Source organism: Haliotis rufescens, unplaced genomic scaffold, assembly GCF_023055435.1.
Source record: "Haliotis rufescens isolate VD_foot unplaced genomic scaffold, xgHalRufe1.0.p SCAF_32, whole genome shotgun sequence".
In the NCBI taxonomy this organism is placed as follows: Eukaryota; Metazoa; Mollusca; class Gastropoda; order Lepetellida; family Haliotidae; genus Haliotis; species Haliotis rufescens.
This window is the reverse complement of record NW_025964024.1, coordinates 707,501-733,586: the sequence shown is the minus strand read 5'-3', so window position 1 is coordinate 733,586 and position 26,086 is coordinate 707,501. Positions and strand designations below refer to the sequence as shown.

At 41.9% G+C, this 26,086-nt stretch overlaps 1 protein-coding gene across 2 annotated transcripts in view; it reads left to right on the top strand.

The window, feature by feature from the left end:
* LOC124149084 overlaps nucleotides 1-26,086 on the top strand; it is a 58,663-nt gene that overhangs the window by 32,510 nt on the left and 67 nt on the right. For both annotated transcript variants that reach the window (XM_048380711.1, XM_048380713.1), the window contains exons 15-37: nucleotides 937-1,026; nucleotides 2,386-2,480; nucleotides 3,227-3,421; nucleotides 4,017-4,082; nucleotides 4,843-4,954; nucleotides 5,309-5,434; nucleotides 5,730-5,829; nucleotides 6,826-6,940; nucleotides 7,254-7,306; nucleotides 9,056-9,155; nucleotides 9,962-10,077; nucleotides 11,516-11,618; nucleotides 11,818-11,968; nucleotides 16,790-16,859; nucleotides 17,298-17,364; nucleotides 18,238-18,323; nucleotides 19,043-19,211; nucleotides 19,419-19,499; nucleotides 20,107-20,155; nucleotides 21,511-22,139; nucleotides 22,774-22,816; nucleotides 23,189-23,340; nucleotides 24,607-26,086. The exon at nucleotides 24,607-26,086 is cut by the window's right edge and continues 67 nt beyond it. In XM_048380711.1, coding sequence (XP_048236668.1) covers nucleotides 937-1,026; nucleotides 2,386-2,480; nucleotides 3,227-3,421; nucleotides 4,017-4,082; nucleotides 4,843-4,954; nucleotides 5,309-5,434; nucleotides 5,730-5,829; nucleotides 6,826-6,940; nucleotides 7,254-7,306; nucleotides 9,056-9,155; nucleotides 9,962-10,077; nucleotides 11,516-11,618; nucleotides 11,818-11,968; nucleotides 16,790-16,859; nucleotides 17,298-17,364; nucleotides 18,238-18,323; nucleotides 19,043-19,211; nucleotides 19,419-19,499; nucleotides 20,107-20,155; nucleotides 21,511-22,139; nucleotides 22,774-22,816; nucleotides 23,189-23,340; nucleotides 24,607-24,774 — 2,936 coding nt within the window. In that variant the 3' untranslated portion in view covers nucleotides 24,775-26,086. The remainder of the gene's footprint in view (nucleotides 1-936; nucleotides 1,027-2,385; nucleotides 2,481-3,226; nucleotides 3,422-4,016; nucleotides 4,083-4,842; nucleotides 4,955-5,308; nucleotides 5,435-5,729; nucleotides 5,830-6,825; nucleotides 6,941-7,253; nucleotides 7,307-9,055; nucleotides 9,156-9,961; nucleotides 10,078-11,515; nucleotides 11,619-11,817; nucleotides 11,969-16,789; nucleotides 16,860-17,297; nucleotides 17,365-18,237; nucleotides 18,324-19,042; nucleotides 19,212-19,418; nucleotides 19,500-20,106; nucleotides 20,156-21,510; nucleotides 22,140-22,773; nucleotides 22,817-23,188; nucleotides 23,341-24,606) is intronic.

Here is a 26,086-nt window from a genome sequence, read left to right as displayed (position 1 = left end):
GGAGACATTTATTAATTAATACATAAAACTTACGGCGAATTTTGGACCCGATGTTATAAGATGGATAAAGTAACAGGGACGTGATCGCATGCTGAACGGAAAAGATTGTTGGATTGTTTCTTGGGGGATGATAAATATTACCTCGATGTGTTAATACTCATCATTATATTTATAATTAGTGTATACACGCCACCGTCGCATGATCAGGAGCACTTTTGTGCTGCGTCAGGCATTAAATACTTACTTTTTATACAAATTGTGTGACCGCCTCTGTGGTCTACTGGTAGAGCGTTCGCCCGGAGAGCGGAAGGTCTGGGGTTCGATCCTCGGCCGCGTCATACCAAAAGACGTTAAAAGATGGTACTTGTTGTTACCCTGTCTGGCGCTCGGCATTAAGGGGCTAAAACAAGGACCGGTCGGCTCGGAGTCAGTATACTGCGTCTGAGTGGGGTATTCATGTTAAACTGTGGCATGGTATCTCATTGAGCTAGCACTATAAATCGGCATCAGGACTAGTACAAGCAGCCACACAAACACACACACGTGCATGCACGTCGCTATATAAGTGCAATAATCTTGGACGCGACGTTAAACCCCATTTCACCTCACCTACAAATTGTGTGAATGGTGGGTGCTACCTGTAGGGCAGAGCACGTTTACCCTTTTCAAGAACACCTGGTGTCATTCCTGATTTTTCAGTCGTCCATTCATATAATTGCACAGCTATTTTGCCCTTTACACTAAATGTAATCTGTTTCGGCCGATTATGTGAACTGGCTATTCTTTTGCGTTGACAATTTACATTGGTTTAGAAAGAAAAACGACGTCTGTTGATATGAATAACAAAATCGGCTGGGTTATTACGTTACACTTTTATTATTTAGCTAATTAGTTATGAAGATATTCATGAACATATCAATTACACTTTGTTTCCAGAGGACATCATCCGGTGTGGCAATGAAGCGACGTGGCAGACAACCAAAGCAGGGCTCACCATAGAGGCTCCGTGTCCTGATGAACAAACTGGTGGGTGTAAGAACTTCTATTGTGACATCCCGATAGTCTGGACACTGTTAGTAAGAAACCCGTCCCCACAACTAGTTGGACCTGCCATATATAAGTTAAGGGGTAGAATAGGTCTTCAGCAACCCATGCTTAACGTAAAAGGTGACTATGCTTGTCGTAAGAGGCGACTAACGGGATCGGGTGGTCAGGATCGCTGACTTGGTTGATACATGTCATCGTATCTCAATTGCGTGGATCGATGCTCATGATATCAATCACTGGATTGTCTGGTCCAGACTCGATTATTTACAGACCGCCGTCACATAGCTGGAATATTGCTGAGTGCGGCGTTAAACAACAAAGAAACAAACATAACGTCCCCGTGATTCTTTAATCAATACACTGTCTATGAACTCAGATCCTTTTAAAGGAAGCACTTTTCGAACGTTTTGTGTGAGGGTCGGATTGCTTTTTGGTTTTGCTAATATCGATGTCTGTGAAATGGTATAAACAGTATATTCGAGTGCGAAATCTGCTTGAGGTAACTGGTAACAAACGTGTGAAATTGGCTTTCAGGTGCGTGATTAGCTATTTCACGGTGGTGATCAAAGGGAGGGATCATGAGTGACTACTTTCCTGATTTTAATTCATTGATATGTTATTGAGTTTCGGTCGAATTCACCTACGTGATAGAGTGGAAATAAATGTTCTTTGATGTTATCTAGTTTGCATTATTATTATCGTCTTGATAATCCACAGATATGGAGGAACTGTTTTGTGTGGAGAGTCAAACGAGGTATGAGTAGTAAGACGGATAACGTCACTCATGGCCGTTTTGCTACAAATTTATGCACCCCTCCGATCATGAGAAAAATTCAAGTACCAAGTTGTCCGATTCCTCATTGTTCGCGGTACCTTAGGTTTGGTATATTCCAATCTGTTGACGAAACCAGGAGAGTAGCCGCGTTTGTTGCCAGGAATCCAGTTCTTCTGACAAACAGGGTAATGCAGAAGGCTGCATAGTTGGGAAGTCTTCACATTCTCCGAAACGTTCTTGGTGATTTCGCCCAGACAGCGCTCTATGGGAGAAGTCCCATTCGCTGTCTGGGCTGCGTGTTGAGAGTCCGAGCTAATGATGAGCCTAACCAGCCTTACTGTGCCAGGATCACCCAAGCCCTCTTCGCGGCATTTATTTAATCTGTAAATAATAATAATAAGGCTATTTATATTGCTCTGCTAAAATGTCTACAGCACACGGGGGCATGGACAAAGCGCTACATTATTATTATCCTGGTCAATGGAACACTGTGCCCACGACTTTCCTTCCGAACTCCCTGGGGAGTATAAACCGCAATGTTAATATGCATGTTCGTTTCACAGGTGAAATGAGTCGAACCTGCAGTGTTGATGGGTCGTGGCTGGAAGTCAATAAGAGCCAGTGTGTCAGTCCGAAGATAGAAAAGGTCCTTGCTGATGTAAGTACATGAATATACAAGGCTTGTGAATCATACAATGTCTAGAAATCCCGTCAAATAAATGAATGGATTTAGAAAGTACATATAATTGGCCGCAGTGTATCCCAAGTGTCGATTAATCCCCGCAACTGCCCCACTTGCAGCACATACGGGTTTCTTTAAAGAGAAAACTTGCATTGATAAGACAACCTGATAACTTGAAAAGCTAGGGGCGGTCGGGAGTGGTTGAAGCGCTCGCTCATCGCGCCGAAGACCGTGGTCCGATTCCCAACAGGAATACAATGTGTGAAGCCCATTTCTGGTATTCCCCGCTGTGGTATTGCTGCAACGTTGATAAAAGCAAAACTATATACTATATACCTATCATCAAGTGACACTGTAATCAGAGAACTGAGGGTACTTACAATACATACTTTGCGTCATCTAAATTATTCCGAAAATCGGCGGTTCGTGTGTTGTTGTAATGGTACATTCATTTGACAAAACGAAAGTATACACCAATATGTGATGTAGCTACAAATGAAACAAATGATTATTCGATTGTGATGTATTCGATACGAGTAGCATAGTTGTGTTTTGGGCCTTATAATTGCCGTGTTTCAAAGACTGGTTTCGGCCTACTAACGTTTTGATAACGTTTGTAATGTTTGGGTCAAATCCAAATTTCAAGTATATGCTTTGTTTTCATTTATAGATGCTATTATTTGAATCTGATTTAATATGACTGTTGACGGAATGTGTCTCAGATTGCGTGGATTGAGGACGGAGTCCAGGTGGCAAACATCTCCACCGTTGCGGAGACTCTCTCGGCGAACACGAAGCCGAAGGACCTCGGGAGCAAGGAGATTGGTCTTGTGTCACAGTCACTGGATCGACTGTTGAACATTTCTAAGGAGAGCAACATCACAGAGAATAAGAATGAGACGAAACAGTTCACCAAGGTTTCACAACAGATTCCTTTCAGTTGTAATAGATGGTAGTTCTACCCTCTAACTGTATCAGGGGCGGTCGGGTAGCCTAGTGGTTAAAACGTTCGCTCGTCACGCCGAAGACCCGGGTTCGAATCCCGACATAGGTACAATGTGTGAAGCCCATTTCTGGTGTCCCCCGCCGTAATATTGCTGGAATATTGCTAAAAGCGGCGTAAAACCAAACTCACTCACTGTAACTGTATCAACACACTGCAGTGTTTATATATTATATTTTTATCATTATCACTGTATAATGTGTTTCATATTTTACACCCCCCGGTGATAATAAGTTGTTTCTATGTGATGGGTAATATAACCGAAGATCAAGATACTAAGGTAGCACGTTCCTGTTTCATTTCCATTGATTAGAAAATCCCACAGGTTAATTTGAATCCAAGACGAGATGTGTGATACATTGTTTTTCTATTGGTGTCATAATACCCTGTACCATGGTAGCATACAATCTATTCCACTATGGCTCCTGTCTTCAAAGTAAGTGTTCATTATTTCTGTTATTTCTGTTGTCAAATTTGCTTATTTTTTTCTTTTAACGCCTTTGTTTTAGGGCTTTGTTACAAGCGCTAGTAACATCCTCGATCCAAAGACTGTCGACAAATGGGAAAATTTAAAGGTTGGTGTGACACTGACTTGTTTCATAGTTGTTTGGTTAAGACCGTCAAACATCCACAGAATTTGATTACTGTAGCAGATTTATGTTCTGGGGCCCTGCTAGTTACGTATGTATACAAGTAAACGACAATAATATGATTCTGTTCAATTTTCGTAGACTCCATTGACGTATCAACTTTGTAAGACATGCACATCAAACACCTCAAGTACAGCGGCGATGTTAAACGTTCTCATACACCTATAACGACGGGTGACCCAGTCAATCAAGGCCATGTAATTCATTAAGTGACGTCTCTTAGATATCCCAAAACCTAAGACTGTCGATTCGAATCCCAATTTGCCCCGATTATGTTTCATCAAAGTGGTTAGCGTCTGAGATCTGCTTAACTTCGGGCTTTCCTCCTACATCAAGCAGACACGCCGTGATATAACTGAAATAGTGTTCAAAGCCGCATAAAACCAAACTCACTCACTCAAGGGCACGGTGTGTGTTGGTTTGATTATCGTAATAGTGAATGGAAAGAAAATCATTTCCTTCGCCACGAATTACACCAGAAGAACGTTTAAATTATCATCATACTTTTGATAAAAACCTTTTGTTATTTTGAAAGTTTGACAACTGGTTAAACTGTTACTTTTATGTTACAATTTCTGATTAAACCAACTGCTGTAATCTTCATAAAGACTGAACGGTGAGTTAAGGCCTATTTGTTACAAGGGGACTTCGTGATATTTTAACAGAGCTGTTTTCGTCAATCCAGGAATCATCGACCACGCCCACCACGGTGTTGGAGCTGGTGGATAACGTCACGGAGGTGGCTGCCAACAGCCTCGACGAAGGAGAAGTAGAAACTATCACGTCTCCCAACATAGGTACAGCCATTCTCTGCGTGTTAACAAGGCCGTCACAGAATCAACTGTAATATCACCACAACTAACAGCTCCGTAGTACTGACCGAATATTATAAGTGACATTAATCTGTTCTGGTGCTCGTGACTAGAATGGTGAGGGAACCGTCAGATCTGGGTTTCCCACATATCTCTTCAGGGATATAACAAATGTTATATTTGGAATAACACTTTCTAAGTAAAGTACAAATTCTCGTACCTTTTTTGGTTTGAGTCCTATCTCTGAATACAGAACAGGATCTCACATTTTGCAATGACTTGTATTTGTACATGTACATTTTTAAAATTAATGAATAATTTCTAACATTTCTTCCAAAGACCTTCAGGTCGGCAAGACGAGCCCGAACAGCATACAAGACATCGTGTTTCCAGAGCAGAAAGCCCTGAAGGACACTTCGAAGATCACCAGTTCTCTGAGACTTTCCAGTGAAACATTGAAGACAGGTACTGTTCAAACTGTATGAGCGACCTGGAACTATATCGCAACGTCGAATTTGAATCTAGCTTCTTACGCTGGATGATAGTTATGTATATATGCTATATTTTCAGGGAATAATCAATCATGTACATGACGTCTGCGCTGCGTCTAAACTCAACAAGTCTTTGGTGATTTGGCAGGAGAATATTTGTTCTAGTACAATATGTGCGATAATATTAAACGGGCCTTTTCTTCATACGACCTTCATATTAAGTAATGGTATCCCAATGTTACTCGGTTTCATCCAAACTTTTTTTTCAGCTAATGGGACGGTACGGTTCAGTGCGATCTATTACAAGAACATATCATCGCTACTCCCCGAGGGGACAGAGCTCAAGGAACCATCAGAAGACGGGCTTGGGTAGGCCCCCTCTTCAGCGTCACTTGTCATCAGAACACATCTGTGTCAACTGAACCTAAATCATGCTTAACCACTATGAACAGACGACAGAAGTGTTTGTTTGGAAACTAGATACCATTGGCCCTTCCCTACATACCACACAATGAACATTTGATCTCCAGAACACTTCAGTGTTGTAAATGGCTTTGACAGAAGTGTTTGTTTGGAAACTAGATACCATTGGTCCTTCCCTATATACCACAAAATGAACATTTTATCTCCAGAACACTTCAGTGATGTAAATGGCTTTGACAGAAGTGTTTGTTTGGAAACTAGATACCATTGGCCCTTCCTTATATACCACAAAATGAACATTTTATCTCCAGAACACTTCAGTGATGTAAATGGCTTTGACAGAAGTGTTTGTTTGGAAACTAGATACCATTGGCCCTTCCCTATATACCACACAATGAACATTTTATCTCCAGAACACTTCAGTGATGTAAATGGCTTTGACAGAAGTGTTTGTTTGGAAACTAGATACCATTGGCCCTTCCCTATATACCACACAATGAACATTTTATCTCCAGAACACTTCAGTGATGTAAATGGCTTTGACAGAAGTGTTTGTTTGGAAACTAGATACCATTGGCCCTTCCCTATATACCACAAAATGAACATTTTATCTCCAGAACACTTCATTGATGTAAAAGGCTTTGACAGAAGGGTTTGTTTGGAAACTAGATATCATTGGCCCTTCCCTATATACCACAAAATGAACATTTTATCTCCAGAACACTTCAGTGATGTAAAAGGCTTTGACAGAAGTGTTTGTTTGGAAACTAGATACCATTGGCCCTTCCCTATATACCACAAAATGAACATTTGATCTCCAGAACACTTCAGTGATGTAAATGAGTCAGAAGCCAAAGAGTTTTACCGTTCAAAAACAAAATATATGGGGCAAGTGAAAATGAAATTCAAAGTATCTGACTCTTGCACATTTTCTTTTTCCAGCCAGAACAGTTCGTCAAAGCTGGTGGTCAGCGGGGATGTTTTTGCTTTCAACCTATTTCCTCCTCCAGAAAAAGAGCTGTATCCGCCATTAAAAATGAACTTCACTCATACAAATGTGAGATGTTTAGTCAACCATTAAATGCACCAATATATCATTCATCTATTACTAGCCAGATTAAGAATAGTGCAAATTCTTTTTTTGCAATTAAGAATAAAGCAAAATAGTAAGTGTAATTGTTCTACTGGCACGTACATGTATATATAAGGTCATACGATTTGTATCTGTAATAATTCTTGTCATCCATCCTACGATGAATAGCACAGTGGATGTATTTATAATTGAAATTATCGACCTAATTCTATTCAAGTTGTTGAATCGCGCAGTGTTATTGATTTGGTAATCAATTAATTACGTTGTGATGTTCCAGCAATCACTGGATTCTGCAAGGGGGCAGTGCGTCTTCCTCAACATATCGGAGAGGTAGGCATATATTTTTATAATGAAACTGGCTTTAATCTAAACCGTTAAGGGAATAGGAAAATGGTTGGTTTGTTGTTTAACGCCGCACTCAGCAATATTCCAGCTATATGACGGCGGTCTGTAAATAATCGAGTCTGGACCACACAATCCAGTGATTGACATCATGAGCATCGATCCACGTAATTGGGATCGATGACATGTATCAACCAAGTCAGCGAGCCTGACCTACCGATCCCGTTATTCGCCTTTTACGACAAGCAAAGTCACCTTTTACGGCAAGCATGGGTTGCTGAAGACCTATTCTACACCGGAATCTTCACGGGTCAATAGGAAAATGGAAGACCAACGGTAGGTGTACGAAGAACGGTGAATCGCTCAGCAATTTGCTGTGCATAGTTGCGTCCCTTCGGTAACACCGAACATCAAATCCAATCTGATAATGACGCTTGTATAGTGATACCTGCATCTTTTGAGGCTTTCCTCACATTTGTAACTGACACGCTAAGATCTATTTAAAATAATGTTCAAAGTGGCGTTAAACCACACTCACTCTCGCTGAGACGAATCACTTTCAAGGATGAACATTTCGTGTCACCATGCATCATTGGTGTGAACAAATCCTGTATGACCCACGGACATGTGTAAAGTGAATAGGCGAAGTAGTAACATAAGGAAAATGTATCAATTCAATTCAACTATTGTTGTAGTATTATTAATATGCCAACAAAACGAATGGTTGTGCTTTCTATCTTCCGAGGTTCAGGTCAATTTGTCAAAAATAAACGAAAATGCCATCTGAGAAATCAACATGTGAAATGCTCGACTTCCTCATTGATAACATATACATATATATATATATGTACATCTCATTGATAACATCTATGTAAAATTTTAGGGTGAGACTTTTCGGCCAGAAGCAGGCATCCCATATTTGCACCAATTGTTCTCCCCCTTTTCGCTGATCTGTTTCTTTATGCATATGAATCGGAATATGTTCTCGAATGGGTAAAGGCAAAACAAGGTGATTGGCCAAGAAGTTTTACTTAAGTTTCAGGTATATCAATGATCTGATATCGTTCAATGACCGTCTAATAGACCATTCCCTTCCATTGATTTACCCACCTGAACTAGAAATATGGGAAACCAGTGAGACCGCCTCATCTGTTTCATATTTAGATCTATGCATAAAGATTCAGAGTGACAAAACACTCTCGACAAGACTATAATCTATGAATGAAACTTTCAAATAATCAACTTTCCCTTTGTGTGGAGCAATATCCCAGCAGTTCCAGCCTTTGGTGTCTACATTTCACAACTTTTGAGGTTCAATTGAGCTTCATCTTTCAAGGTTTCAAAGAGCGCCACACGAATGCTGCTCGGAAGCTGATCAAGTTTAAAACATTCAAGGCCTCAGTAAAGCTTTCAAAAGATTTTATGGTAGACATGTTGAAGATATTTCCAAATTTGACGCATCAGTGGCAAGAATGATGTCCGATGCCATTCCATATTTTGAGTTGTACCATATGCTCCCGTGTTTTTTCAGGTGATCAATCGACTTGCCTGTGCATGTGTTTGTGAAGAGTGCCACCGTTGGGGCAGGATACGCTCACCTTTTCGCGAACACATGGTATCGTCACTATTTGACAGTGCCTCACAAACACATGCTCATTGTGTAGTCGGAATCGTACAATCGACAAACGAAGAGAGTTCTTTTGAATGTGTAAATGTTTTTTTCGCTTTTATTTCCAGTAACTGGCAAATTGATGGATGCAATGCCAGTATACGAGCTAGAAACTACACTGAATGTTCCTGTAATCATCTTACTACATTCGCCCTACTGATGAGTCCGGTAAGAATATATGCTATGGTGTAACCCTACGGAATATCGTGAAGATATACGAGCGAGGGATGCATCAGAGCTGAATGGCCTCATTCATGATGTTTTCTATTTCTTTAAGTTGCATGAGTGAGTGAGTTGGGTTTAACGCCGCTTTTAGCATTATTACAGTTATATCGCGGCGTGTCAGCGTAATGTGGGAGGAAAGCCCGAAGTGGTGCAGGTCTCAGACGTTTACCACTTCGGTGAAACCCACGAGCACGGGTATGGTACTGACAAACCTAGAAACATAAACGGGGCGAACCGGGATTCCAACCAACAATCATAGGTTTCTGGCATGCCCAAGGGACGACACTCTGCACAGCGAATCGCGGCGCCTTAGACGACTGGGCCACCCGTGCCCCCTTAAGTGGCATGAAGAAGATGTAGTATCAATGAAGACAAGATGATTAACGTGTGGATATGGTGGTGCGGGTACTAGTATCTTTATTAAGCAAGTGATCAACGGCTAGGTAGAACGTGGTTTATACATAATGTTACATCCACACAAACATTAACTGTGCAGGGCTCTATTAAGACATATCGTCGGGTTAATAGAATGAGAAATTTACACGACCACTATTCATACCGTTTCATCCACAAGTGGTGTAGCTAGTTAAGAGTGATCACAAAACAATCGAATGTCCTACACCCACATGAAGTAGCAATATGCAGAATACAAAACGCTTTTAAAACAGAAAAAAGGGTTGGACCAATGCTAGTGATGTTTGTTATTGTTTTTGGATTCATTTAACAATGTAAATGCCCTTGGTCTGCAGAGGAGAACAGGAGTGAAGCCGACGCCGCTTCCCTTAACGATAATAACAAAAGTTGGATGCAGTATTTCCGTGGCCTGCCTGGTTTTGACTGTGATTCTATACGCCACGGTGTGGAGGTAAGCTTGTACCATCAAAATATATGTCTTAGTAGTTTTACGACATAGGTATCTGTGCACGTTTGTATATGTTTAGTGTTGCTAAAATAGCTGTAACTTCTTGTCAAAATATCTAAACCAGTATTATTGCAGTATTGTTATGGGGCCGCATTTTGCACTGCAGAGTTGTGTCAATATGCCTGAAATGATATGGCTTCTACGGCTCAAAATCTAATATCATACAGATAAACATGGTTTGTTTATTTGGGAGTAGTGCACTTTACCGGGCGCACTTTTTCAGATCCCCGAAAAGGGGTTTTGGATTGTAAAGACGTGTAAGTTCCCCTAAGACCGAAAACGGGTGTTGGATCGTAAAGACGTGTAAGTTTCCCTAAGACCGAAAAACGGGTGTTGGATCGTAAAGTTGTGTAAGTTTCCCTAAGACCTAGAACGGGTGTTTGATCGTAAAGATGTGTAAGTTTCCCTAAGACCGAGAATGGGTGTTTGATCGTAAAGATGTGTAAGTTTCCCTAAGACCGAGAACGGGTGTTTGATTGTAAAGATGTGTAAGTTTCCCTAAGACCGAAAACGGGTGTTGGATCGTGAAGCGAGAGTCACCAGAGCGTGAGGCACGGTAACGGTATAACGAGACAGCGGTGGCACTATTGAGCGGATGGTAGAGCTCGGGCTGCGCCCGGTAAACTGCATTGTTGCCTTTCAGTTTGATCATTTAGAAAATAGAAAATGCGTCACTCATGAAATTTAGACTCTGTCAATAAAAGCATAAAAAAAATTCTATATCATTATAAATATCTATTAAAAGCAGAGTCCAGGGCTGATCATGAAATATAATTTAAATTTTATTTTTTTTAAGTTATACTTCCTGATCAGCCCGGGAGTTCAAACTGAACGAAATTACAGAAGGATGCACGGCAAATCATATGCAACAAAAATATCGAACATATTTTCATTTTCCTGTCAAATAACATGTTTATCTCATTGGGTGACACGATAAGTTCACCTTTTCGTGAATATCTGATGTCATCGCTATTTGTCATCACGATGTAGTTGGAATACCAGGGCACTCAATATGTCTCACGATCATCATTGATCTATTTTTTTATTTATTGTATAAACTCAGGTAATTATTATATCAAAAGATTCGTTTGGTGAGCCTGTACAAAATACCTATGGTAACTTTGGTACAAGTTGGAAAGTGAAGCAGTATTATCACACTATGCAGATCAATTGCAATCATGCACTGATACCAATGAACATCTAAGCTTAGGTCTAGCAGAAATTTTGGCGTTAAACCCAACTTACTCACTCATTATAGCAACAGTTCATTATTATCGTATACGTTTCTTCTTTCGTTCTTGAATCGTCACAGTGTGGTCGTGTGGCTATGTTGTGTTGTGCTCGGTTGATTCAGTGTAACCATTTCTTTCTTCATTTCCAGATACGTGAAATCCAATCAATCTGTTATCGTGGTTCATATTTGTGTGTGCCTTTCTATTGCCATGCTTCTGTTTATGTTTGGGGTGGAACAGACAAAATATAAAGTAAGTTCATTTGTTTTTGTTTATAACATTAATATTATACAGCTTCAGTATAATTGTCATCTTACCTGAACTCAACTTCCTGTCCCATTAACTATAACACATAAATGGTTTTCTCAGAAATATATAGATTTAATATCACATTTTCGTATGAAAAATAACTGTTGTTTTGGATGGCAATAATTCATCCTTACATTATTAGGCTGTGTGTACGTCCATTGCTGTGGCCCTCCACTTCTTCTACATAGCGAGCTTCTTCATGATGCTGGCTGCAGGTCTGGAGGCATTGTGGTCAATTGTGCTCGTGTTCGCAGTCAGATCTAAGCTGAAACCCCTCTTGACTGGAGCCTGGGGTAAGTCGTGCATAAACAGTTTGCTATATCCAAAGACGTTGGTGCGTGAAGTAGCCTGTTGGTGAAAGCGTTGACCAGGTCTGTTTGCCAAGGTGGATACGATGTGTAAATATAAAACATCAACGCCAGAGAATAAACGAGACTCAATTTTCCACCGAAACACATACCACTGGGCGTAAAAGGAAAAATAACGGTTATAATTATATGAATAGTAAACTGAAAGATAAATGAAGATGTAATAGGATTGGTCGAACATTCATTTATACGTCATGGTATGATCCGAATAAATCTCCCAATGACAAATTGCGGGAGTCTTGTCCACTCCTCTTGCAGCATTTGGCCCAGTTCTGCGTAACGTAGCGGGTGGCCTTTGACGTCGACGTGCACATCTCCCTATCATGTCCAAGACGTGCTCCACTGGGGGAAGGTCAGGACGCATGGCTGGCCATTACATTCCGGTGATGCTTTGCTGCGTGGTGCAGCCAGTTACGATATATGTATGGTGGGCATGAGCATTAAAACGTAGGCCATTCCATGGACAATATGCAGTGGCGTCATAGTGATCCCGACCCATATCATTGCTGACCCACTTCTAAATCTGGCATGTTGCCTCACGTTGATGTTCGCATGTCGCTGCTAGGACGCCACCAGACACGTCCACATCTATCCAGAAAGTCAAGAATGCATCTGGACTCATCTGAAAACATCACTCGATACCACCGGGCATTTCCCCATTTCCATTACCATTTCCATTAGAATGTGTAGATTTGTTAACGGTGGTACGACACGTGGTCGCCGAGCATGCTGAAGCTTGAACTCCTGTGGCCTGGCGCAGCTGAACAGCAATTTGATTGACTGGTTGGATTCGGTTTCTTGAAGCCTGGTATCTGATCAATCGATCCTGGACTTGTGCTATTGACGTGGGGCGCCCAGTGCAGGGCCGATGCTTAACATTTGTCTGCAGAAACAAGTTCCAAAGTCTGAACTCACAGACTAAGAAACATTGAACATTTTGGCTACCACTCGCTAAGATCTACCAGTTTGAAGCATACCGATACTACTTTGACGTCCATCATGTTGTAGATGACGCATGCCAAATAAGATCACAAATACTGCCTTAAAGCAAGAGTAGAGAGTTTTCGTTTTATTGTGAAAATAAACTATATTCAGAGTGTCGAAATCAAGAATGACCCCCCTACCCACGTGCACAGAGGAATGATATCGTCGACGTGCAATGTTTTGGGTGTGTTGGGCATATTTTCACATTTTTCCTTCTGACGACCTGAGGGGCAAAAGAAATGCCAGAAACGTCAGTTTTCAACAAATTTGTCAAACAGCACGAAAACAGCTGGGAACACATAGCTGGAATGCAACTTACCAATTCCCTGTGAACATGTGCACGTGCCTCACGTGACTTGCGAGAAAAGTGAATTTAATTATTAAAAATGCAAAGTGTGCACAAAGTTACCCGTATGAAATTCTGGTATAAAACAGAAGCAGGATTGTACTCTCTCATCACATGAAACCGTTTAAAACAACGAACATGCCTCGACGAACCGCAGAGCAGAGGGAGAGAGCCATCGGTATGTTGCAGATGGGAGCGATGCAGGAGCACGTTGCCAGGATCATGGGCTGCTTCAAGTGCACCATCGCCAGACTTGTCACACGTCACTGGCATTACTGCCGACATACCGAGAAGTTGAAGACCCAAGGTCACGACCCCACGCAAAGACCGGTATTTACGGGTGCTTCACCTAAGTTCAAGATTCCTAACTGTGACGTCATCATCCGCAAACAACCTTGCAAATCCAGTCAGCAGAAGGACCGTTGCTAGACGACTCCGCCTGTATGGTCTCCGTGCCTTTCAAGGGCATGACGTTAACGTTTCTACACCGACGTCACAGACTGAGATTGGACTAGAATGTACAGCAGTGGCAGCAGAGAAATTGGTGAAGAGTGCTCTTCAGCGACGAGAGAAGGTGCCAGCTCTTCATGTCTGATGGGTGGGTGAATGGCATATGACGACGTGTTGAATGGCATATTGTTGCGTCCAAGAAGTGGAGCATTATGAAGTTGGTAGTGTCATGGTCTGGGGTAGCATCTGCCGGGACCAGAAGATAAATCTGGTCATCATCCACGTAAATCTCACCGCACGTCGTTACAATGATGTTTTGCTTGTGGTACTGCCTTTCCTGCAACGACACCCACGGACGCAGTTTCAGCAGGACAACGCCACCCCTCACACAACTCGAGTCCAACTCGCCAACAACGTGACCAAATTACAGTGGCCAGCCAGATCACCTGACCTGTCGCCCCTAGTGCACCCCTGGGGCCAACTTGGACGCAGGATTCGGAAACGTCAACAGCCGCCATTGACGAGGGATGCCTTGGCAACTGCCCTGCAGGAAGAATAGCGTAGGATACCTTATCAGGATTTCAGGAGACTCTGTTCGACGTCGTGTTAGGGGCTGCATCGTTGTTGAGGGGGTCACACCCGATATTGAGCCATGTGTTTAGCATGGGACTTTAAAATAGATCGACGTCGATTCTTCGGGTGTGATCGAGTCCTGGTCAGTGCACACATCATGATAAACGTGTCTGCAGAAGTACATATAATTTTATCATTTTCATTTTTACCGTTTTTAAATAATTGTGTTTTTCTATAATAAAACATCAACTGTTACTAAATTTTGCGTCTGTTTTGTTTTAGACCAGAACCTTGCTTGGTGTCGTTTCTTTTGCCCCTTAGTTAAGAAACGTCACCCCAAGTAACATTGCATGAAAAGTTGTCATTTAAATATCTGGGTAATTGTTGTCAAAGATTCTACAAATTAACATTACCTTGTCCGGAAAAATAAAATTTAATGATAAAAAACAAAGCAGATGACAATAAAACCGATCGCCCAAACGCATCACGGCAACGGCCATGGTTACCCGATGCACGTGAGTTCCGTGGAAATTAAAATGCGCACGCGTTCCCCAATTTCTTGCCCCCAAAAACTCCACCCAGATAACATTCATTCGTTATTGAATTGCTACCACATGCCAAGATTGACAAGAAATCCGCGACACCAAGTCCTTGGATGATTGCAAGTTGGACATACCGCCCGGCAAGTAGCTAATGAATTCATCGTAAGGACCATATACAGACTCCAGCAACGGTACCAGACCACCAACACTACAGATGACCGACCACGTAGTGGAAGACCAAGGTTCACCACCCGACGTCACCAGCGACACAGTGCGGACACCGTGCGTCGAGTGTTGAAGAGCATACACCTCCACTGTCACTAGCCACACCGAGGACCCATTCTCACAACACGTCATCGCCGAAACCGTCTTCAGTGGGCAACATAGCACCAGCATTTGCGGCACCAGCAGTGGAGAAGAGTCCTCTTCTCAGATGAGAGCCGTTACTGTATCTCAACCGCAGATGGCAGAGAGAGTCTGGCGACAACATGGGAAACGTTTTTCGGATGCTTGTGATGTTGGATGGAGAGAGACTCGTGGAGTGCTCCGAGCTTCATGGTGTTGGGTGGAATTTGTCTTGAACAGAGGGTCGGCCCTGTGGTCTTCAAGAACATTTGTCCAGGGAGAGGCAATCGCGTCACAGCAGCTCGGTACATTGATCAAGTCTTGAGACCACACGCCATACCGCATTTGTCATGTCGCCGCAACCACGAGTTTCAGCATGATAACGCCCGTGTCCACACTGCGAGAGCAAAACGAGACTTCCTCCAACAGAATGGCATCAGAACCATGCAGTGGCCTGCCCTCAGTCCCGATTTAAATCCCATTGATCACCTGTTGGACGAGATTCAAAGACGGCTGAATAACTTCCGACCAAGGCCGACAACTGCAGCTAAACTGCGTCAGGCATTCCTCAGAGTGTGGGCTCAAGTGCCTATGGCCTTCATCAACCGCCTCATCCATTCCATGTATCGACCTTGCACGGCAGTCATCAATGCACATGGCGGACACACGAGCTACTGACTTGTGATGCTATTTTCTTAGAGACTAGTGTTGTGTTTCACTTTAAGAACATTTAATATGTCTCAAAGTATGTTTCCAGTGTTTGGACAAATAAGGTTTCTCATATATCTATCTATGGTGACGTTTCTTTTGTGGTTCAGTATATTTCTTGATCCCCTACTTTCTTTGGAGGGTACATATTGAATGTGAGCTCGTCGTTACATTGAAAATGCATTCACCTGGAGCACAATCACCTGCTGTGGACGGTAACGAGGGATTTAATATGACATGTGCAAGTTACATTCTCTGTCCACACCGTCTATATCACCATTCAAAAGGGCCTCAGTCTACACTGTCAGCACCGCGCCGACATATCCATTGTAAACGTACACCGCAGGATCAATGGCGTACAGAAGCTGAAGTCGCATAGAACAATTAGCAACTAGTAACTCATTATTTGTTGGTTTGATGTTCCCTGTTCGGGAGATAACTTTTGAAGACCTTGGATTGATTGCCTGTAGCCAGCTCTGGTTAGCAGCGTTTGTACTTACGTCACTGGTACACAAACACCAGGTATATACTTCAGTCATGATCAGGCTTGTGTCAGATATCCCCCTATCTGCATACGACGTACTCTCCATTTATACGACGAAAAACAAGTAATTGATGTTCTGGGTCGTTATCTGGCGGGTGATAAACCTTATCTAACAGGTGACTGAGACCAGAGTTATTTGTTGGCTGATTCCAAAACACTCTATTCCGCTTTAGGGTTATTCTCATTTCATTGTACACTATTCCTGTTATTTCACATCAAAATAATGTTATTCCATGCTCATTCATATTTTGCAGTTATGGCTGTGGTAATAGTCACCGTGTCCATGGCTGCTACACAGTTACATGGTTATGGAACACCGGAACAGTAAGCATTGGTTACATTGTCAAAATCCTTAAACTAATACAAAATAGATGTTATTACATAAGTAAGTTAAATACCCTCGAGGTTTTACCGCCTTATGTCAGTAGAGGTCTTAGTTAAAAAAGCTTTAGCCGCGGCCGAAGCAGACCAAACCCATAACACTCACCAATTCATTATTAGTAACTCGGCTAAGAATATATCTCCATGTTAAAAAACATCGGATGTGACTGTGTTTGTGTTAAAGTTTCATATTAAATGTTTACGTTATCTTGCTTGTCAAGTTGTTAATTACTGTAGCTCATGGAACACCGTCGTTGAAATAATGTACCTCCCACCTACTGTGGAACAGATTGTCCTGTTAATACTCAATTGACACACCAGAGTTCAGTAGATGTGTGTTCAAGAGTCCATAGGCTTATTCAATGATCTATCCTTGAACAGTTGCTGGTTGTCAATGGAGGATAACTTGAGATGGGCGTTCATTGGTCCAGTTCTCCTCATAGTCATTGTGAGTACTGGTTGTCGTGCAATTTGTCAGTGGTAGGTCAATGGTAGCTGTAGTAGTAAATGTAATGGTAGTTACTGAAGCACATGTAGTAGTAACGTGACGATCCGGTTTAGAATTTATCTTCAGAAACCCAGGCTTGTCGTAAGAGGCGACTGACGGGATCGGGTGGTCAGACTAGCTGACTTGGTTGATGCATGTCATCGTATCCGAATCGTATCTTGTGTATCATGATGTCAATCGCTGGATTGTCGATTGTGAAGGCTCGATTATGTGCAGACCGCCCTCCGCAAGTTTGAACATTGTCGAGTGAAACGACAAACAAGCAAACAAAAAATATAGTCGTAGCTGAAGAAGTTGTTGTGGAAGATGCAGAAGATGAGGCAGAGTAGTTGTAGTGGAAGAACCAGCTCGTGTAGGGCGCTGTGAGGCAAACAGCAGTACGAGGTCGCTGCAGTGGTTATATAATTTCATTGTGAAACTAACATACATGTTATTTATATCAACTTCGAAGAGCATAAAAAATGCATTTACATCCACATGAGCCCTACCGTGTTTGAAATGTAAATTGTATTGATTTTCAAAATAAGATGTCTAAGATTCCCATCAGCAGTTGTGTATTATGTAAAAACATTTTAAAAGTTTTAAATCAAATTAATTATTAAAAATAAAACCATGAACTAGTAGTCTTTGAGTGCTGACTAAGCGCCATTACAGGTCATTTGTTATATAATATCGCTAACTTTATTTATTTTCAATTGCAAATCAAACATACGATGATGATAACATCAACTGAGCGGTATAGTTTCTGTCGCCCCTCATTTTATATAGTATCATTAATCCGTTCTTCTGAAGTACTCAGAATTACTGTTGCAGGTTAACTTCATCATAATGGGAAAGTTGATACACACAATGCTGTCTACCCGCGCTCTACAAAACGTGGATGTCAAAAACAAGATTAAGTAAGTTATTTTAGTAAGTGAGGGAGTTTGGTTTTAAGCCCCTTAGAAACAGTGTTCCAGTTGTGTCACTGTTATATGTCTGTTTAATGTAGGGGAAAAGCCAGAAGCAATCCACATTCTAGACTTTGACCTCTTTGGTGCAACCCACGATTCCGGGTAGGGTGCTGACACACCTGAAAACCGATTAGGGATTCGAACCCATGATCATAGATGTCAGGGGTGTCTTTGGGGCGCAGCTCTGCAGATCGAAGTGCGGCACCTACGTTTATTAATATGAATCGTTACCATGTCTAATTATGAGGATAATTATGCAGTATGTTAAGAGTATGAGTTGATAATTTGTCACTAAGAGAAGCGATTATATTTTTGGGGCTGACAATGCCTAACATCTAACTGTCTAACTGAAACGTCAACATAAGAGAACAACCAGTCTCTATTATTTGCCGAAACAGGTTCCATTGGCGGTAACAGGCAAAATAGTGACGAAGCTTATATGAAGGGATCACTGAAAATTTGTAACAACTCCAGGTCTTCGAATTAAACACCTTGTAGGATCATCATTTGATAGTGATTCATACACACATACTCGGAATGGTAAAATGGACTATGCTTTTAGCAGACATTTATTATGCTTATGGAAATGGTTTGCGTAGCTTTTGTGTATTGTCATTCCAGTTCGGGAGTCCTGATTGTCCATGTATTGTCTTTTATTAATACAGGAGGTCTCTCAGAGGCATCTGTATTCTCATACCGGTGCTCGGGGTGTCCTGGATATTTGGGGTCATATCCGTAGAAGATGAAGAACGTGTTATGGAATATATTTTCGCCATTATCAACTCTCTACAGGGTTTGTTCATCTTCATCACTCAGTGTGTGATGAAGAGAAAGGTACGATTACACTTTCCTCGTTGAGGCATCAGATGTAAATATAAGACAACTGAAGGCATCATTGAAAGCTATTTAAATCTACAGTCACTGCCTCAGTCATTAACCTTCACAATTGTATAAAATCTTTCACTGTATTTACAAGTTTGGACCGTTGACTAGTACGAAATGATGGGACCTTGACTTAAAGCAATCAATTTAATTTATCAGGTTCGCATTGGGTTTGCCAACTACAGGAGACGATTCCTGTCAAGTCGGTCCCAGCTGTCAAGTCAACCAAGAAGAAAATCGGTAAATTTTCTTTTTCTTTGGCGTAACATAACTCTGGAGGAATTCTATGATTAAAATACGATCATAACATTCTATTGGTTGTCGCGAGGGGCTACGTACTATATTTAACGGGGTTGTCACTCTCTGTGGTTCGGCTGATTGTTGTCTATCAGCTAAGAATCCGGGTTAGAATTCGTCTTCAGCAACCCATGCTTGTCGTGAGAGGCGACTGACGGGTTCGAGTGACCAGGCTTACGCTGGCTTTGTAAATGCATGTCATCAACCAAATTGCGTAGATGGATGCTGATGTTGTCAGTCTCTGAATTGTCTGGTCGACTCGATTATTTACAGATATACCTGGTATACTGCTGAATGTTGGTTAGAAGCCAACCAATCAGAAACTTTCAGTGCGGCGTTAACCAACAAACTAATAAACTGATGCCGTGTCATCCTGACCCGAAGGTTTGATAGGATGCTCATCCTTTCCGTCACTGGTTTGTCAAGATTAAATATAGGTCGCGGAATAGCTTGAATATTACAAAATAAACAAACTGAAACATATTTTGTTACATTAATAAGTAGAGTTTCAAGTTCTTTGCATATCTAACTGTACATACTTTCTCCGCAGCGTCAACAGGACAGAGCAGAGGGCAGCAGGGATCTTGCGTCACAGCAAAGTGAATATATACTCGTGTTAGCAGATTGTGTGATTGTCTCATGCAGTAGAACATTCTTCGAAATCGTTTCAATGTTATACTTTGATTAGACACTAATGTGTGGTCGCACGTTTTGTTTTATGTAAGAAAGCATATGGGATGTTTATAGTAGCGGCAGCGGTTTGAGGGGATTTCTGATTCTGATTCTGGTGGGGCAGTTACATGTACCTGATCTTAAAAGATACAGTGAGTTATTATGTTCGAGTGAATGAAACACCATTGATGTGTTATTTTTCCAACGGCGGAGTGTCGTAACTGTGATTAGGGTCCAATCTCCGACATACCGTAACTGTGTTTAGTGTCCAATCTCCGACATACCGCAACTGTGATTAGGGTCCAATCTCCGACATACCGTAACTGTGTTTAGCGTACAATCTCCGACATACCGTAACTGTGATTAGGGTCCAATCTCCGACATACCGTAACTGTGATTAGGGTCCAATCTCCGACATACCGTAACTGTGTTTAGCGTCCAATCTCCGACATACCGTAACTGTGATTAGGGTCCACTTTCCGACATACCGTAAATTTGTTTAGGGTCCAATCTCCGACATACCGTTACTGTGTTTAGGGTCCAATCTCCGACATACCGTTACTGTGATTAGGGTCCACTCTCCGACATACCGTAACTGTGATTAGGGTCCAATCTCCGACATACCGCAACTGTGATTAGGGTCCAATCTCCGACATACCGTAACTGTGTTTAGCGTACAATCTCCGACATACCGTAACTGTGATTAGGGTCCAATCTCCGACATACCGTAACTGTGATTAGGGTCCAATCTCCGACATACCGTAACTGTGTTTAGCGTCCAATCTCCGACATACCGTAACTGTGATTAGGGTCCACTTTCCGACATACCGTAAATTTGTTTAGGGTCCAATCTCCGACATACCGTTACTGTGTTTAGGGTCCACTTTCCGACATACCGTAAATTTGTTTAGGGTCCAATCTCCGACATACCGTAACTGTGATTAGGGTCCACTCTCCGACATACCGTAACTGTGATTAGGGTCCAATCTCCGACATACCGTAACTGTGATTAGGGTCCAATCTCCGACATACCGTAACTGTGATTAGGGTCCAATCTCCGACATACCGTAACTGTGATTAGGGTCCAATCTCCGACATACCGTAACTGTGTTTTGGTGTGCCAAGAGACCCTCCAGCAGTTACCCCAACGTATTGCCGTTCCGTGTCGCCATGGTCAGTTTACGACAGAATTGCGGGGTTGACGATTGGGCTGTAAAGAGTCTATTAATCTAAATGGCATGAGCTGAAACTACATGTAAAATGACTGTTGCTCTCTTTCCAGACTTGCTTCCATTTCATTCAATCTCAGAAGATCCACAATTTGGGGCGAGTTCCAACCCGGCCTTCGACAAGGAACACGCGGGTCGTGATGCGTATGTCACGGAACAGAGCGGAGCGTACGACAACAATATACCAGACCAACCTCCTCCGCGCATCTTTCCCCCTGAAAGGACTTCCGGTCACTTACCATCTCCTACCACACCGGCCAGTCAAGGGATAGACCAATCAGCCGCCAGCATGGTGAACAAAGCAAATGAGTGGACGGGGCCTATCGATGACGTAAACCCGTATGCAGATGAATGGGAGGGTCCTGTTGGTGACGTAAACCAATATGCAGATGAATGGGCGAGTCATGTTGGTGACGTCGATTTACCCCGAACTGCTTTGGTTGTGCCCTCTGTCGATGTAGGCACGCGTATAGGTGAATGGTTCGATCAGTTTGAAAATGCTGACGGACTTAACGTTGACGGAAACAGGAGAGATGGCATACCCAATGTGACCCGAGCAGACATTCACCACGAAATGAATGACTACACGAATGGCGCAGATTTACCCGTGAACGATCACATGGGACGTGTCCATGATGACAGGAGGATGGCACAGAGAATCGCCGCCGTTGACCCATCGCTGGTGAGTCAAATAAGAGCACCGGGTTGTGACAAGATTGCCCGGGAGGTTTAATTGTTTGTTTGTTTGTTTGTTTGTTTGTTTGTCTGTTTGTTTAACGCCGCACTCGGCAACATTCCAGACGGCAGTCTGTAAAATCTCGAGTCTGGACCAGACAATCCAGATATTGATATCATGAGCATCGATCCACGCAATTTTGATACGATGACATGCATCAACCAAGTCAGCGAGCCTGACAACCCAGTCCCGTTAGTCGCCTCTAACGACAAGCATAGTCGCCTTTGACGGCAAGCATGGGTTGCTGAAGACCAGCTCCAACTCGGATCTTAACGGGTGCCCGGTTTGACCGGGCTTGTAGCAATACTGCAGAAACATTAGCGGGAGGAATACCTATTTGAGTCTGACTTGTTATGTCCAATTGCCTTCTTTGTGTATAGACAGCTATTATAGCCATAGGTGTCTCCACAATGATGACATCATTATTGAACTGATGACACCAGGCAACACAGCACAAATGTATATTGTTTGTCCGTTTGATAATAATTATGTCCGTGCCTTCAAAGACTATTCGTAGGCTCCAAAATCACAAACAAATTAGTCTTTACAGCTACATGTACCCGTCTGATTATGTTTACAGATGAATCCACACATTGGGCGGGGGAGAACAGGTAATTCTCCAGGTAAGAGTTATAAGCTTTTACAATGAGTACGAAACATTTTGTTTGATTTCTGTATTCACCCATGTCATCAGTTTAGCATATATACATGTGGTCCTTGAATAGACAGGAGCTGCTAGATACGGGTTCAAACTCAAATAATTCTTTCCCCTCCACAAAAATGCAATCTGTGCTTCATGTAACGTTCTCGCGCAGGATCAGTTTGTATCAATAAGTTTATAATGTTATTACACTAATCAATACTATCAACAAATTGGGACACATTTTATAGCAAGCTTGTAATCCAAATATCGTGTTTCATTTGAAAGATACAATATCTGTACCAGCGGCTCAAACAGGTGTAACGATCTTTATTTTTAAACGATACACAAACAGGCAGAATAGATGGACACGGAGAGAGGAGTACTCAACAACCTGCTGCCATGAAAGTTTCTGATTGGTTGGCTTCCGATCATATATCTCCAGGGCAGAGTTCTTCACAACTACATACAGGAGCTCTCGGTCGGCATGACGTATCTAGTCTTATGGTATGTAATAACAATGTGTTTGTTTGTTGCTTGACGCCGCACTCAGCAATACTCCAGCTATATGGCAGCGGTCTGTAAATGTTCTAGTCTGGACTAGACAATCCAGTGAATCGATCTACGCAATTGAGTGAGTGAGTGAGTGAGTACGGTTTTTACGCCGCTTTTAGCAATATTCCAGCAATATCACGGCGGGGGACACCAGAAATGGGCTTCACACATTGTACCCATGTCGGGAATCGAACCCGGGTCTTCGGCGTGACGAGCGAACGCTTTAACCACTAGGCTACCCTACCTTCCCTCTACGCAATTGAGATACGATGACATGCATCACTTGACCACTCGATCCCGTTAGCCGGCTCTTACGACAAGCACGGGCTGCTAAAGACGAATTCTAAACCGGAATCTTCACGGATAGAAAATAATCAGCCAAACCACAGAGAGTGACAACCCCATCAAATGTTGTCGCCTCTCACGACGAGCAATAGAATCCCGGCTTGTGGGTTCGCCTGCATCACTTCGGGATTTCCTCCCACATTAAGCTGACATGCCGTGATACAACTGGAATACTGTTAAGGCGGCGTTAAACACAACTCACTCACTCACTCACTCACTCATTACATTTGCCCTGTCGGCTTCTTTGTTAAGGGAGTATTTGTGCGATATCTTTAAAGGGAGACTACACTCGGAGCAACCGGTAGCCTTAGACAGCTTGGTTTATCTCTCAGTTGTCACCTTTCTTGTATGCTCGTTCCAATGTTATTATGTTTATCAATAAAGCAGCAATAATTGCCCCAATCACACAGCGATAATAAATACTCACCGTCAAAAGAAACGCGAATACCGTACATGTTGGGTAATATATGGAGACTCATATTCAAGAGATTTTAGATTGTTTCGATGCACTCACGAACATACTTGAATGTTGTGTGAACCGATGCTCATGAACGCATCACATGTGACGTCAAAGATCCATGACTCGAGATGGACCATTTGTCTCGTGCAGAATTAGCTGTAAAGTTTCGAAATCACGTGCAGCACATTGTGATAAGATTAAAGACACTCTGTGGTAAGACTTGAGTGATTGTTAGTTTTTGTCATTATGTGGTACACATTTGAAACATCTATTCTCAACGTACATACTATTAATATGTTTCTGTGGTTCGCGTTTCTTTTTGGGGTGAGTATATGTTTAACACTTGTCTAGACTTAGGCTGCATGATTAACACCACATACTGTGGTGATGAAGACATAAATCTATCTTTTCAGGAATTTGTTCCCTACGGTGTTCGAGCAAACACGTCCATTGGCGGTGGGCATCGGGATTCGCCTTTCCTACATCCGGGTATGACAGGATACACGTCACATGAGCGTATGAACACATTACAAGACAGACCATTCAGCCAGTCAATGGAATCGTTTAATTCACTCATTTAGGTAGAAGCATGCCTTATCTTGTACAATAATCAATATTTATATGATGTTTCATCTGGAAACTTGTAACCATCTTCACATGTAAATATTATGCCGTTAAAATATGTATTACAGTGCATGACATACCTACATGACTGTGACATGGCTATCAGTACGATGCGGGCGTCTTACGGAAAGTTTGGTATTAATATATATACATTACAAATAATATACGCATTATTCCATAGATAGTAGCGGTCTACTGACACATGAGGAAATGTGGTTTTGATTGATGTGCATTAACTACAGTAAACTACAATGAACTACGGTTATTACGAACTAAAATTAGTGGTCCCTTTGAGTTCGTTATAACCGTAGTTTACTGTAATGAATAATGTATAAACAATGATAGCTACCTCAATGTACGGTATTGGATTGCCTCATTCATATATTTAATGCATATGTAAATTGGCTAATGATATTATGGGGGTAACTTGAGTTAATATTTAACGTCACATAACGGCAATATTTTAGCCATATCGTGATATCATAAGGAAATGAGAAGGGTTTGCATAGCCACAAAACATGAAATTGTTATTGCTTACTAAAAATTGAATTGACATAATTTATCATTTATTTATTTCCCTTTTATGGAGTATTCTTGTCAAAGGGTCACTAGTATGACTGTTGTCAAATATCATTGATGTCATCTAATAGTGTTTCATTTAAGTCATCAGTAGTGTCATCGCCAGTGGATTCGACATAAGATTTCAATGTGTATGTTACGTTTTTGACATCTTCTGTTCATTTTCTGATAGTTGTATGTCGTCTACACAGTTAAAATCTAATTCTTTATTCAGTACTTGTGTAGGTCTACGACCCTACAATTGAACAACGACGATTCCCTGCGTGATGTACAAACATGGCTGTATTTCTAATTAAAGATTTTTCTCGGTTTAGCATGAGAATATTACATTTAGAGTACTTGGGATAGACAACTTAATCTGGAATTCACTGCTCGCGAAGGTTACCATATGCGTTACCAATTAACAAGAAACGATATTCGTCCTCCACAAAGCCCATGTTACACGTCTTACAAAACCTCTGGGAGTAGTATTGTATCTACCTGTTTCTATATGTTCAGAGGGTGAGCTACAGCGGAATGGAGCCATTGTCGATCTAAATGTATCCAAATTTACAACTGATAACTACACACGGACAAACAATGCAGAAATTCATTCACTGATTCATTACTGGGATATCGGAAAATGGCTCGCACTTCAAGCCAGATCTTCTAAGGGTGACTAGTTCATGGCTGTATTTGCTTTGCGTCACC